The 15,015-nt window shown below is 48.3% G+C and overlaps 1 protein-coding gene across 1 annotated transcript in view; it reads left to right on the top strand.

The window, feature by feature from the left end:
- Nucleotides 1–15,015, top strand: part of ryr3 (ryanodine receptor 3) — a gene marked incomplete at both ends in the record, with an annotated part of 132,242 nt that overhangs the window by 27,825 nt on the left and 89,402 nt on the right. Inside the window, 7 exon segments of the mRNA XM_080531575.1 lie at nucleotides 3,192–3,266; nucleotides 3,540–3,618; nucleotides 4,262–4,374; nucleotides 6,347–6,446; nucleotides 6,846–6,939; nucleotides 7,573–7,647; nucleotides 8,444–8,600. Coding sequence (XP_080387701.1) covers nucleotides 3,192–3,266; nucleotides 3,540–3,618; nucleotides 4,262–4,374; nucleotides 6,347–6,446; nucleotides 6,846–6,939; nucleotides 7,573–7,647; nucleotides 8,444–8,600 — 693 coding nt within the window.

The raw sequence follows: 15,015 nt of genomic DNA, 5'->3' as shown, positions 1-15,015 counted from the left end.
AGACTGTATCTGTAATCAACAACGCATTATTAATAAGTACATTATTACCTTATTTGTTTGGCTAGACTACAAGTTGGCTGTTACAGAAAACCCTAGCACCCAGGCTAGTGAATTGCATGCAAAAAAAAACAATTTGGTATTCACTTATTTCTCCTTCGATTGAGTAACATCCAAATAATGTTGTTTTCATCTGTATCTCTGTTGTATGCTGCTAGAGTCCTGACCATGAGCAGTGGGTAGGTTAACAGTTCCATCACCATTTTCTTAGTCTGCATGAAGGCCTTGCTGACCCTGACCGAAAGATCTACCTTTCGCCCACTTTCACTTCAAACTGTTGCCTATTTTGGGATTGTCATCACACTTTCATTGATTATTATAGCTGTGAATTTTTGAACAGATTTTATATTGTATATTGTTGAACAGGTTTTTGTCCACAGTTCAGCAGAGAGTATATAAATAGTATTATCTAATATACTATTTTATCTAATAATATGTTATATGTACACATTGAGAACCTTATTAGTATAAACTGAGAAATGGCATGAACAAATATACTGTTTTATTTGAGTGTAGATGAATATGCATTTGTCATCCCAAAAAGTCACAGTCTGACATTTAGGAGAAAATGGTGACATGTTTTGTTGTGTAAATTAAGGGTAAATTAAGCATTCACCTAACCTAACACTTTTTTTTCTCAGTAAACCGGAGGAAGATCAAATAACTTGTCACAGACAGAGACAGAGACATTGAAATACACTTCTGAACTGATTTATGACAATCTTGAAATAGACATCCATTGGTTCTATGACCCTGTACACATGATTGGAATGCATTTGCTTAGTTTCTCCCAAGACGACACTGTGTGCAAACATTTTCAAGTGAAAGTGCAAGCTTTTCCCTTCGGCTATCTATCCAGCTAACCCATTTACTCAAGATAAGGTTAAGTCCCTTAGCTTAAAGGTAACTGTAAAGACTAATTAGAGACAAGGTGTGTAAAATACATGTTTTGTGCTAAACTTTTACGTTCAGAAATAACATACCATTTCATATAATTTCACCAGCCTGAAGAAATTACTAGAAATTACTTACTGGAAAACCTACCGTAGTTAGTGTGAAAAAGCTTTCTCTTGATGTGGTTTTTATCTCGTATTTATGTTGGTTTTGTGGTGTTTTTCCCCTCTGGTTTCTAACAAAGTTCAATTTCAAGGGTACCTGAGGAAATGTTCTTGAATCGGCCTTGATTCCAGAATGTTCTCACCATTCTGTTGAATGAAGGTGGAATAACTGGCTGATTCAACATTGGGATCATCCATCTTTTCCCCCTGCTCCCACTTGAGGCTACATTGCATACATCATTGTTTTTTCCCTCTCATGACAAGCTACATTGACGAACTGTTGTTGAATAATGGACGCAATCTCACCCCCATTTCCCAGATGATTTGGAAAAATGACATGGGCAATAATTATGGACATAGGCAGCACATTTCTGCCAGTACTCAGCTAATGAATCTGGCATGAACTTCTCTCTCTTTTCTATGGCCTTAAAAGAAAAAAGATTAAGTAACAATTTTCTCATGCTCAGGCAATTCTTTTACGAGATTATACCCAGATATGAAGTGAACATTTGAAGTAAATTACTAATAGTCACAGATTGGCCAATGCCGTGCTGCTCTGGCAGAGAAAGTAGGTAGCAATTGGTTTGATTTAAAGCCAAGCTGGCAGGACACAGCTCAGAGAGTCACCACCTCCCCCCACCTCTTTCTCCCTCTCTCTCTCTCTCTCTCTCTCTCTCTCTCACACACACACACACACGCTCTCCCTCCCTCCCTCGATCACTCTCCCTCTCTCTCTCACAAACATACTGTCCCTCTCCCTCTCTGTCATGCGCACACATGCACACACACAGAAGCTGTCCTCCCAGCATGCTGTGCTCTCTGGGATATAGTAATATCAGAGTGGGAGGGGTGTTGCCTGTCGCCCAACCAAAGGTCACAGTTCCTGGCGCTGATGTGTCAGCACGACAGCGGGCCTGAAATATGTGCAGCCAGCTGCGCTCCCTCTCTCCTCTCAGCAACAGCTGGGCCGCAGGATACTCTTCCCTTTTTTTCCTCTTTTGATCAAACCTCCCCCTCCTTTTTTTCGTCTGGAGTCATTATACAACGCAGTTGTGGGATCTAGTTAAACAGCTGGGAGGCTTGGGGGGGGGGGGGGGGGGTTCAAGGTGGAGGGGATGGGGATTTATGTTCACGAGGATATTGGGAGTCGCCAATGGAAGTGTGATGATCCCAAGTAGTCAACACAAAATGACCCTGACAACTTTTACCGTTCTTGCACACTTTAAACCTCAACACGCCAACATAAACTCACATGTATTTTCTAACTTACTTGTATTCAAACTAGTATAGATAACAACAAGTGGAGGAAGTTCCCATCGGAGGATTGTGTGTTAAAATTGTTGGCGATAATCTTTGCTGTCTCTTTTCTTAATGCCTCTAGAGGTTGTTAAGGAGGGTGAGTATATGTGTGTGTTTTAAATCTGTCTCTCTTGGGAGAAACCTTTTGGGGGGAAGATGATCCTAATATTCACTTAGTTCTCACATCTTTTTTTTTTAAATCTCTGAGAATCTGGACTTTGATCTTTCTCTTTTTTCACACTGTCTTCCTTACATTTCCTCACCCACGGTACTGCAACAAAATTGTTCTCGTTCGTCCTCAGAACGGGAAGTCTCTAACACACACATCCGAGCGACACAGCATGAGCTCGGTGGGTTGACCATGTGACCCTCTGGGACAGTTTTCGGTTTGTTTGTTTGCTTATCTGTCTTGTTTATGGGAAGGGCCAGGGGTTTTCTCTGACTACTGTTTTCTGATCAGGTAACTTGGTCAGGAAAAACATCTGGCCCTAGATATGTAGAATCCCTTTTCCTTCGCTAAGGTGTATCTCAAAACTCTAAAGAAGCCTCCATTCCTTGCCTCATTTTCCTCCACCTGCACTAATGTAAAATAACAGCACAGGTGAAATGCCTCTCTTCTCTAAGATAGGACCCTGCCATGTTGCTCTCATCTGTCCCGTCTCATCAGATCAGTGCAGATGCAGAAGAGGAGGAGGAGAGAGAGAGGAGGAGGCTGGTTTAGACTATTGAGATGCACCCATAGAGGCTGACAACATGTGTGTGTTTCCTCGTCCACAGGCAGCTCAGGGGGGCGGACACCGGACCCTGCTCTACGGTCACGCCATCCTCCTGCGCCACTCCTTCAGTGGAATGGTGAGAATGTCCAACATCTGTTAAAGGCCTTTAAGGAGCAGAGGTGTAGTCTTGGATATAACAGAACTCTCTCATTAGAGGGATTATGGCACACAAACAGAATTGTTTAAATGTTTTTTTAAATAGAAATAATACACTATAACACTATAACAAATAGGTAAGTGCCCATGTAATAATAATAGAACAATGAACCATATATAAATAGTATCCTGTCAACCTTGTGCCTTTATCTTTTCACGTGATTCTGTTTCATCAAGTGTGTCTTCTCAACAGTACTTGACCTGTTTGAAGACATCAAGGTCTCAGACCGACAAACTGTCTTTTGACGTCGGACTACAAGAGGATTCAATAGGTAAACCTATTTATTTTCTTTTTTTCTGGGTACAGGCTTTTATATAGAGTACTACGTTACTATATTTGGCTTCATTGAATGGTATCAGATCTGGCTGAGATATGGCTGGAAGAGTCGTTGCAGGGCGGCGTCTTCTGAGATTAAATCATTATCCCAAGGAGAAACAACTGTCTGGGTGCTGTAGAGCCAGCCGTGGTGGGTGACATTTGAACTACTGTACTAATAAGAAGCGGGGGCCATTCATCAAGCGGATGTGATACTTCCAGCGACTCTCCAAGACATCCAGACTGGCTTCAGCTGACTTTGCTATTTTTATGCTTTGTGCCACCCAGAATAGAGGCACTTAAATCAAACTAAAGCCATTCGAAGACCATTTGAAGCTACACCCTTGAGTCTGTCTTCTCAAATGATTAGTGATGATCAGTATTGATCATTTCAACTATATGCTACTAAAGAACAATTGGTCTAGAGAGTTTAAAGCAATATCAAAGAATGTTCCTCGGTGTGTGTTCGTGGTAGTATGTATGCATATCCATGTATACATACCGTATGTCATTTGTATGTCATTTGCTGAAGTGACAGTTGGACCTGGTCCACATACAGCCCAAAATAACCATGATCCCAACCGTGTCCATCCCTGCAGGAGAGGCCTGCTGGTGGATCATCCACCCTGCCTCCAAGCTGCGGTCAGAGGGAGAGAAAGTACGTATCGGAGACGACCTCATCCTGGTCAGCGTGTCCACCGAGAGATACCTGGTAAGCATCGCCCAGGAGGAGACCTATATTGGCCCGATTCCAAATATAACCATAGTCACTACTCGCTACACCTAGGCACTTTGTATGGATGTGAAAGGACTCGATAAGTGTTAGTGCTATGGCATAAAGTACACCGAGCCATGCAGAGCCGATAAAATCAGATACAGCGTAATTTGGCTAGTTGTAAATTAATTTATTAGTGATAGAGGGTGCCATTCTCTCCATCATTATTTTCTTGCCTTACAAAAGAAGGTTGACTGCAGCAGAATTAGACTGGCGGTCTGGCACACAGGCAGTTTTTTAATTTTTATAAATATGCTTTATTGGGGTAGAGGCAGTAGAGATTGACAGGAAGGATCGGTAAGAGAGAGGAGAGATGACATGCAGAGTACATTGTTGTTCGGAATCGAGCTACTCCACCGGGCGCCCCAACTCATGTCTTCTTGAAAGTGTTGGTGTTATCAATATTTTCTTTCTGCTACTTGTGCTTTGGACAAGTTGTTCTGAGACCGATAGAGGACCTCAGATGTACAGTGGCCTCTCCTCACAATCGCTTGTCAGTTTTCGCCTCTGTTTGTTTACCCAGTTGTTTTCTATTGGGCTTATTTATGTCCATATATCTGCCGTTTTTATGTCTGAACAGCAGTGCCCGCGCTGGCACCTCAAAGTAATGGTGGAAAGGCCAAGCACGAGGTGGGAGGCCGTGGGGATGGGGATGTTTTGAGGAGATTATGCGCTTCACTGATCACAGTGCATTGACCCAGCAGGAGACCCGCATTCGTTCATAGCCATTGGTTCACTCTCCGCCTTCAAATAGTCCTTTTAAAACTTTTACTGTCTTTGCTCACAGGCACTACCCCGGCCAGCTCGGTGTGACAAGGCAATCCGGGGGGGGGAGTACTTGAAGTGACTCTCTGTAATGGAAATCTGATTACCGGCGAAGCCCCTTGTTTTTTTCTCCTTTTCATTTTTATGGAGGGCATTTATCTGGCTGATGATGAAGCTGACACTTAATGGTACTCACTTCCTATGTAGAGAGAGACTCTGCCAAACATAATTAACATTATTAACTTTTCAGAGACGTGCCGAGCATGTAACAGAGAGAGAGCGATGGCTTCTGGAGTCCTCTCCGGTCTTTAGGGGGGGGGGGGGGAGAGATATGCAATTAAAGCAAAGCTGCAGCCAGTCCAACCACCCCCCTTAAAGGAAATGGTTGCCAGATTCGTCCCAAGCTGGAAACCCCCGCGCCTCGATGATGGAATGAGAGTAGCAGACAGATGTAAAGGTTCATCGGATGTCATTCATGTCTTTTGTCTTCAATACCATTGAAACTGTCGTGCCAAAATCAGCACCACAATATTATTGGGATGATTATGTATCCCTGACCGATGTTGTCAGTTGTGTTCCTTATCTCTATGATGGGGGCAGAAGCCCCTCTCTTCTGAGGGTAAGGTTGTTGTGTTGTGTTTCCTCTGGATGGATTCGGCCCTGTCTTTACAGTCTCACTGGGCTCTCTGGTGCAGGCCGTGGGAGGCTCTGAGCTCCACCATCTCATCACCCCCAGCAGAAAGCAGCCTACACTGGAGTCTTTCTTCAGGGAGGATTTATAGTGTTAGAGACAATGCAGAGATGCTGTATAGATACTGGATAACGGACCAAAAAAAGAATCCGAATCACTCTGATCTAGATGAACCGTTTTGAAATACCGGGCTCTGCAGACGTTGGTGAAAAAGGCTGTCAGGATTCAGACAGAGTTGTTAAATGCCAACTCGACATAAATATTTATGCTAAAGGTGCCCACACCCTCCTTCTTTCTCTCTCTCTCTCTCTCTCTCTCTCTCTCTCTCTCTCTCTCTCTCTCTCTCTCTCTCTCTCTCTCTCTCTCTCTCTCTCTCTCTCTCTCTCTCTCTCTCTCTCTCACACACACACACACCCTCTGTATGAACCACATGCTGTATTTCTTCCCCTGCAGCACCTGTCCATCTCCAACAGCAGTATCCAGGTAGACGCGTCCTTCATGCAGACCCTGTGGAACGTCCAGCCCACCTGCTCCGGCAGCATCGTGGAAGTAGGCAAGTTCAACAACAACAACAACAACAACAAGGACCCATAATGACAACCAGGACCTCTAGTCACAACGGTCGTGGTATTGTATATGTCGCTGCCTGAGACCTGAAAACTCACCCGCGCATCTTGAGGAAGCTGTCTTAGCCTAATAGTGGATGCTTGGGTCTTTCACATGAGAGACTGGGGATCGAACCCTGCCCTTTATAGTGTGTGTGAATTTCTTTCTACATTTCTGTTTACCTCTCTCTCTCTCTCTCTCTCTCTCTCTCTCTCTCTTGACATTGACTCGCCATGGCAGCGATGTACAGTAACGTTGTTGAAGGCAGCAACAGTCAGTTACCCTGGCTACAAGCACGACAACACTCCACCTGATGTTCTTGACAAATCTTCTGTTTATCCAATAGGGTACCTGACTGGTGGTCATGTGATGCGACTGTGCCATGGGCACGATGAGAGCCTGAGCATCCCCGGGTCAGATAAGAGTGAGGCGGAGCAAAGGTGGGCTCGAAGTGCTGTCCTGACACCATCACACAATGATGTTTCACTCGCTTGAACTCACTTTGTTAATCACCTGTAAGAAGGCCTAGATGTCACGGCATTCCAATTACCATTACGAGTGAATTGGGATCGAATCTTCAGGCCTCCTGTCTTGATGCTATACTGTATATTATTTCCACTGTTCACTGTATTTTATCACTGAAGGGATGATGCGATATTGTTCAAGGTTTGACATTCAGAAGTTGCAAAACTTCCCCCGAAAATTGAATATACTCTATCCATGCAAACACTGCGTTGAACGAAATCAGTTGTGTCTAATAGAGACTAATGTTGGATCCGGGACCACCGTTACCGGATTACGGTACGCTGAAGGTCAAAAAACACACTCAGAGCTTTTAAAAGCTGTGATTTTTGGAAGGCTCAGTGTTACATGGAATCTTTCCTTTCCAATTGTCCAGGGAGATTTTATCACTCTCATTTATCTCTTCTGTACCAGCAGCGGTAGCGCTACCATGTCCCTAAAAACACCCAGGCCTGAAAGAGCCCCTCTCTCTCCTCTCTGTCCCCAGGATAGTGAACTCTCTCTCCTCTCTGTCCCCAGGATAGTGAACTCTCTCTCCTCTCTGTCCCCAGGATAGTGAACTATGAGGCTGGGAAAGGATTATCTAGGTCCCGCTCCCTGTGGCGACTGGAGCCCCTCAGAATTAGGTGAGACCTCCCCTGCGCACGCACACACACACACACACACACGCACACACACACACACACACACACACACACACACACACACACACACACACACACACACACACACACATTAGTACAGTACATTTACAGTGTCCATCATCCCATAGTGCATTGTAAGACACGCTATGATCAGCTCATGTATGACTCCTATAACAACCTATTTTGATGCAGAAATTCATAACAATGCATTACTAACGTATTTAGTTTGAATGTTTGAAACATGGGTTTCTCTCTCTGGGAACAGAGATTGTAGTGAATGTTGTATGATTGGGCACACATCACAGTGTGGTGTGTATATAAACTGTAACTTCCCTTCTCCAGCAGGGAGCTGTCACAACCAATTAGGTGTCTGGGTCTCCTAGTGAGGGGGTGGGCTTCTGTTAAACATGGTCCCTGGAAGTTTGTTCTACTGCCCACACAGTCTCGCTTACTCCGTCTCTGTCTTTGTTCACACCTTATCTTGGCTAAAATGATCAATTATCGTTTCTTTGATTTAGTGATCTTTCCAAATCAACATCCGTCTGGAATAAGACAAACAGTAATCAGTGTCTCTGTAGAGTAACATTACTATGCAACAACAACTGACATTTTTGCTAATTTCTCAGAAAAGTCCTTTGTGCTTAGTTTGTTTGAAAGGATGTCTCTCTTGACATGGCATTGCAGTAAGATTTAGACTGACAAAGTGTATACTGTCATTTCGTGTTCTTTTTAATTCGATGATGTCAACGTGGTTGTATCCTGCTCTGTCATTGGCCAGCTGGAGCGGGAGCCACATCCGCTGGGGCCAGTCCTTCCGTCTCCGCCACCTATCCACGGGCCACTACCTGGCGCTGACCGAGGACCAGGGCCTGGTTCTACAGGACAGGGAGAAGTGTGACACCAAGTCCACCGCCTTCTGCTTCAGAGCTACCAAGGTTTGTTCTGAGAGAATCTGTGATTGTCAACCAACACTTAATTCTGGCTAGGTGTAATTGACATTTAACTCTTATTGCGGAGGAAGATTTGGACATTATTATGTTTGTTCCATCATATTTACCTTAACTCTCTGTTCCCCATTTGTGATGAATATTGTAGACCTAAGTCTTTTTTTTTTAATTTTCACAATGGCTTTGAATCAGTAGTTCCAGCCCTCATCTGGGATTAAAATGCCAAGGACGGTTATTCTTAGGTCACTCAGCCAATTAACAGCCCAGTGAAGTCACCAGTGTGCCTAATATCCAATGAAATATTCATTGACAATTACGCCTACATCGCCGGCCATACAAATGACCCCACATCCGTCCACTACTGTCACACTCTGAGTGGACCTCATGATGTACCGTCCCGTAATAGAGAAGTGAACTTCTAATGGCAGGTCTCCCCTGGTCTGCAGTAGCTATAATTGAAAGACTCTCCCCTGATACATACAGATCTATAATTAATGAGCTCAATGCTGGCTGTAATATTTTATTTAGCTTTTTACTGCTGATAAGCTTGTGATGCGTCAATGTTAGACGTGTTCTTGTTTCCCTAGTTGTAATTGCAATTGGGTTATTGTTGGTTTTAATTAGAATGAAGGAGCTTAAGTCCGGGGGAATGAAGGAGCTTAAGTCCGGGGGGGACTTTAATCATGCTGACCTGAAGGTAGTACTACCCAAGTTTTATCAGCATGTTAAATGTGCAACAAGAGGAGATAACACACTGGACAAGGTATACACCAACATCAAGCTTGCCTACAAGGCTAGACCGCTAGCTCATCTAGGCATGTCTGACCACGTGTCCATCCTCCTGATCCCAGCCTACACTCCCATGAGGAAAAGTGCTCCCATCACCACTAAGACTGTCAGAACCTGGCCAGCAGGGTCCGCTCCACTGCAGATCTGCCTGAATGACACCTCATGGCAGGAATATGAGCATGAGGACCTGGAACAGTTCACGTCGTCGGTTCTGAACCACATATAGGGCTTTCACACCGGCAAAGAACCGTGCCGGTTCGCGTTCGCGTTCGGAAAAAGAGAATAATGAGACTTTTGGTATTGTTTTTGATCACTAATGATTAGATTTAGATTAGATTAGATTTTGTCTACTTCCTCCTTGCTGGTCTCTGCAGCCTAGAATATGACACACCCACTGACGACGTGACTGTTCTACGTTTTGGTTCGCGCTTGAGAACCACTATTTTTTGGTGCCCGCTGCGAACCAACTTTTCAGGTTCCGAACCAATTGAGCTTCGGTCTGAACGCGCCGGCCGGTTCCAGACTTGGTTCGCGAACGCGAACCGGCACGGTTCTTTGCCGGTGTGAAAGCCCTAATAGTGAACTGCACCAACTCAGCCACCGTGGACAAACGTGTCCGGGTCTACCCCAACACGAAGCCATGGATGACTGAGAAGGTCCGACAACTGCTCAAGGAGAGGAACAACGCCTTCTCAGCGAAGGACAAACTGCTGTACAACACCACCAGGGCTACCCTAAACCGTGGCATCCGGGAGGCCAAGGCAGACCACAGAGAGAAGATTGAGGAATGCTTCCTGAGCAACGACTCCAGGCGGGTGTGGCAGGGGGTTCAGCACATGACAAACTTCAGAGCCAACAGGCTCACAGCCGTTGAGGGCGACCCCCTGCTGGCGGAAGAGCTGAACTCCTTCTACGCCCGGTTCGTCGAGGGCCGAACGGAGGTAACCACAACACAAACACCACTCTCTCCAGCTCTCAGCAGCCTCACCCTCACAGAGCATGAAGTGAGAGGCGTGCTGAAGGCGGTGGACCCAAGAAAAGCCTCAGGGCCGGATGGCGTCCTGGGACGGGTGCTGAGGGACTGCGCCGACCAGCTGGCCGGGGTTTTCACCAACATCTTCAACCAGTCCCTGTCCCAGGCCACCATCCCACCCTGCCTGAAAACCTCAACAATCATCCCAGTCCCGAAGAAAAGCCCGGTGAGCTGCCTAAACGACTACCGCCTGGTGGCACTCACACCAATCATCATGAAGTGCTTCGAGAAACTGGTCCGGGCCCACATAGTCACACGCCTCCCGCCCAACCTGGATCCATACCAGTTCGCCTACAGAGCCCACAGGTCCACAGAGGACGCCATCGCGACGACTCTCCACTCCACTCTATCCCACCTGGAGAGGGGGAACAGCTACGCGAGACTGCTCTTTGTGGACTTCAGCTCACAGTGGAGAGCATGGATCAAGGACTTCCTGTCTGACCGCCCCCAGAGGATGCGGGTGGGCTCCCACACCTCCACAGCCCTCAGACTCAGCACTGGGTCCCCCCAGGGCTGCGTGCTAAGCCCCATCCTCTACAACCTCTACACCTACGACTTCACCCCCGTCCACCCCAGCAACTCCATCATAAAGTTTGCAGACGACACCACCGTGGTGGGCTGCATCTCGGGGGGGGACGAGGCGGCGTACAGGGATGAGGTGGAGCAGCTGGGCAAGCTGTGCAAGGTTAACAACCTGCTGCTGAACCAGTCAAAGACCCAGGAAATCATCGTGGACTTCAGGAGGAAAAAATCTGAGGTCCAGCCCCTGCTCGTCGATGGAGGGAGCGTGGAGAGAGTCTCAACTCTCCGATTCCTGGGGGTGCACATACAGGATGACCTGTCCTGGAGGACCAACACAGCAGCCATCATCAAGAAGGCACAACAGCGGCTCTACTTCCTGAGAGTCCTCAGGAAATACCACCTCAGACAGGAGCTGCTTGTGACCTTCTACCGCTGCACAGTGGAGAGCATCCTCACCTACTGCATCTGCGTGTGGTTCTCCAGCTGCACAGCCGCAGAGAGGAAAGCGCTACAGAGAGTCGTGAGATCGGCCCAGAAGATCATCGGTGCCCCCCTCCCCTCTCTGGAAGAGCTGTACAACACACGCTGCCTCAGGAAGGCCTCCAAGATCTCCAGGGACCCATCGCACCCTGGGAACGAACACTTTGTTCGGCTGCCCTCAGGCAGGTGGTTCAGGACCATGTCCGCAAGGACATATAGACTGAAGCTCAGCTTCTACCCTCGGGCCATTCAGGCCCTCAACACAGCAAAGACCTAGGTTCTAGGCCCTGGACAATCTAGACAATTTGATGGCAGCTACTAGATTGTAATCACAAGTGCAATACTGAAATACAACATGTGAACATTTCAAACCTGCAAACTGCGACACTTTAAATGAATGTGCAATAATACTATGTGCAATATGACAACCCTTGTGTACATAAGGTTCATGTTAGGATATTTATAGCTGTTATGAAGGCCCACAATTTAGAGCCAGTTAGTTTCCCCAAATCAGCCCTATTTTGCCCCTGTTATTTCCTTAATTATTTTCCATACTATTCATGTACGTTTTCATGAAGGTGTATGTATTGTTATTGTAATTGTATAAGTTCTGTCTTAGATTTGTTCAGTATTGTGCAAGCGCCAGATTAGTGGGCGTGGTTTTGATTGGCGTACGTGACTTGATGTATGTTCGGTTGGTATCTATAGCTACGGAGGTGGTCTGTGCGTTAGAGTGAAGATGAATGAGAGGTTACTCCTGTCAGTCACGGAGTCGACCAAGCATAGCTGAGTTCAGCCTCGTCAGGGTGAACTCATTACTGTGTACTGTGTGATGCTGTCTGGGAGACCTGCCTTTAGCATCGACTGTTAGTGGTGGATCACTGGCTACCCGCATCGCCGCGGGAGTTCGGAGTTTGGTGAGTTAACAGCGCTAGCCCAGTTTAGCTGTGTCACCGTTAGCCAGCCTTGCTAGCCGCCGGCTGCTAACGTTGGCGCATAGCGAGACCAAAGCCAAACAAAGCCGTCGCCTCCGAGGTGGATTGCGACCGACCGCTAACACCACCGGAGCTGACCGTGGACCACCGGACCTGAACCATTCACACCTCGTCGTTGACTACGAAGAAGCCCCTTTCCCTTCAAATTGCAACGTCACTCCCCCCCCTTATCTGCTGCCTTCCTCGAATCACATACGAGCTCCAACCAGGCCTCAACGCGCTCATTTTCAGTCCGGGACTCTAAGCCTTTTCAGGCCAGGTACTGTGTGTGAGTGAGTGAGTGAGTGTGTGTGTGGCCGGCGGGGAGGGAGTATATTGGGATGTATATATAATTTGTATAAATAAATGTGTTTGTTTATATTTGATACATTGCTGTGTGTTTAGTTGTCTGTATTGTTTAGTTTAACAGCAAATCTAGTATTGGGTTTAAGTATTGTCTTATAGTGTGATTAACTGAGTTATAGCTTGTATTATAATATATGATATATATATAACTGTGATATGCTAGTCTAAAGGGTTGCTGGCGCCCCCTGCCTCTATCCTCCTACACTGCCGATTTAGCTCAGAGTTAGTTAGATAACCAGCCCTTCCTAAACTTCTACAGTCCTTTAGCTACTCCCTGGTTACAATTGGTCCTTCGAGCCGGATAGGTTGTGTAGTGATAGCATGGCTGAGCGCAGCCAACCAGACAAGACAGTTACCCCCCCTTCTCCGCCCCCTGAGCCAGAGCCACGACCACAGAGAGTCCCGCGGTTGCCTCAGAGGTTACAAGAGTATGAGCTTGAGCTCGAAAGCTCACTGAGTGGTAGTGAGGAGCGCACTCCACGGGATACAGTGGTCGGAGAGGCCGAGGTGTCCGCCGGCGCGCGGGTGGCTAGCACCGAGACAGCCATCAAAGAGCACCAGCCTGAGGATGAGATGGCAGAACAGCAGGGTTTTGCCGTAGAAACGGAAGAGCAGGAAGGAGAGGCCCGGTCTGACAGCGCCTGCGGGCGGAAGAGGGAGGGCCTCAGCCTTAACGATCTGCCTCCCAGTACGGCGCGCTCGAGACCTAGCTCCTGCCGTTCAGTGGCTTCCTCCCGGTCCAGGGTTTCCGTGGGCAGTTCTGCCTCTGGGGCGGATAGCATGCACTCCAGAGGGAGTAGTGCCGCGCTGTCAGAATGTATGCGCCAACAGGCCGAGATGGCGTTCGAGCGGGAACGCCTCCAGTTCGAGCGTGAACGCCTCCAGATGGAAGGAGCGGAACGTGCGGCGGAGAGACAGAGCCAGGAGGCGTTAGAGAGGGAACGCATCCAGTTCGAGCGCGAGCGCCTCCAGATGGAGGGGGCGGAACGCGCGGCGGAGAGGCAGCGCCAGGAGGCGCTAGAACGTGAACGCCTCCAGATGGAGCGCGACCGCCTCCAGATGGAGAGAGAGCAACTGCACGCGGAGAAGATGGAGGAAGTGATGCAGACCATGCGCGACGTGTGCATCAGCAGAGCTCCGTCGGCCCGTAGCTCCAGAGCATCATCCGCACGGCCCTCTCGAGTGCCATCTCCTGAACCCCCCGCCGATGGCTCCATGACCCCCGCCATGACTGTCCAACTACAGGCCCAGCTGACCACCTTGAAGGAAGAGGACCAGGGACCCGACCGCTACGCGGCCCAGAGGGAGCCAGCGTCGCTGCCCGGGAGGGGAGCCATTCCCCAAGAGCGTAGCACACCCCTAGGTCACACATGCAGGCCGGACACCCAGACCGTCACTCCAGCCCCGATCATCCACTACAGGATGTTTCCCCAGGTGGAGGGACCCAAGTTCCCCTTCTTCAAGGACGAGGACAGGAGCCAGTATGTGGAACTACGCATCTGCCTAGACACGCTCTTGGACGACTCCTGCTCAGAGTCCTACAAATATGCGATTCTCCTTCAGCATGTGAGGAACCCCAGAGCCCACAACATGGTTCTGGCCCATGCCTCCGCACCGACACCTTACACCAGAGCGCTCGCCGACTTGGATGCCCGCTACGGTCGTCCCTGGAACCACGCCCTTGCTGAACTGCAAGCCCTCGAACAGCAGGCCCCCATCAAGGATGAACGGGCGCTGGATGACTTCGCGCTCCGCGTGCACACCTTGGTTGGAATGCTGAAGACGCAGGGCCCAGCTGGCGCCAGCGAGATCAACAGCACCTCCAACGTAGAGCGGCTGCTCCGCAAGATCCCACGCTTCCGGCAGGAGAGGTTCCGGCGACAGCAGCGCGTTCGTAACCCCGGGAAGTTGGGTCTGAGCATGGCTGCCTTCGCGGAGTTCCTACTGGAGGAAGTGCATGACACCAACGTAGACGCCATGGGTTACGCTGAGCCGAAGAAGGAGAGGGAGAAGGGAGACCGCTGGGACAGGCCGAGCTCGAACAGAGGACGCCCAGTAGGAGTGCTGCACACGGAGGAGGAGCCTCGGAGAGAGAGGAAAGCCCGACCTGAGGGAAAGGATTCCTCTCAACCCCCTCAAAAGGGACGGAGAGGTCCACCGCCATGTCCGTACTGCACCAGCGAGCACTGGTTCAATGAGTGCAGTGACTTCAACAACCTGAGTACCGAGGCCAAGCAGA

The sequence above is a fragment of the Nansenia antarctica genome (assembly GCF_963989245.1).
Source record: "Nansenia antarctica genome assembly, chromosome: 1".
Lineage (NCBI taxonomy): Eukaryota > Metazoa > Chordata > Actinopteri > Argentiniformes > Microstomatidae > Nansenia > Nansenia antarctica.
This window is presented reverse-complemented; position numbering and strand designations above follow the sequence as displayed.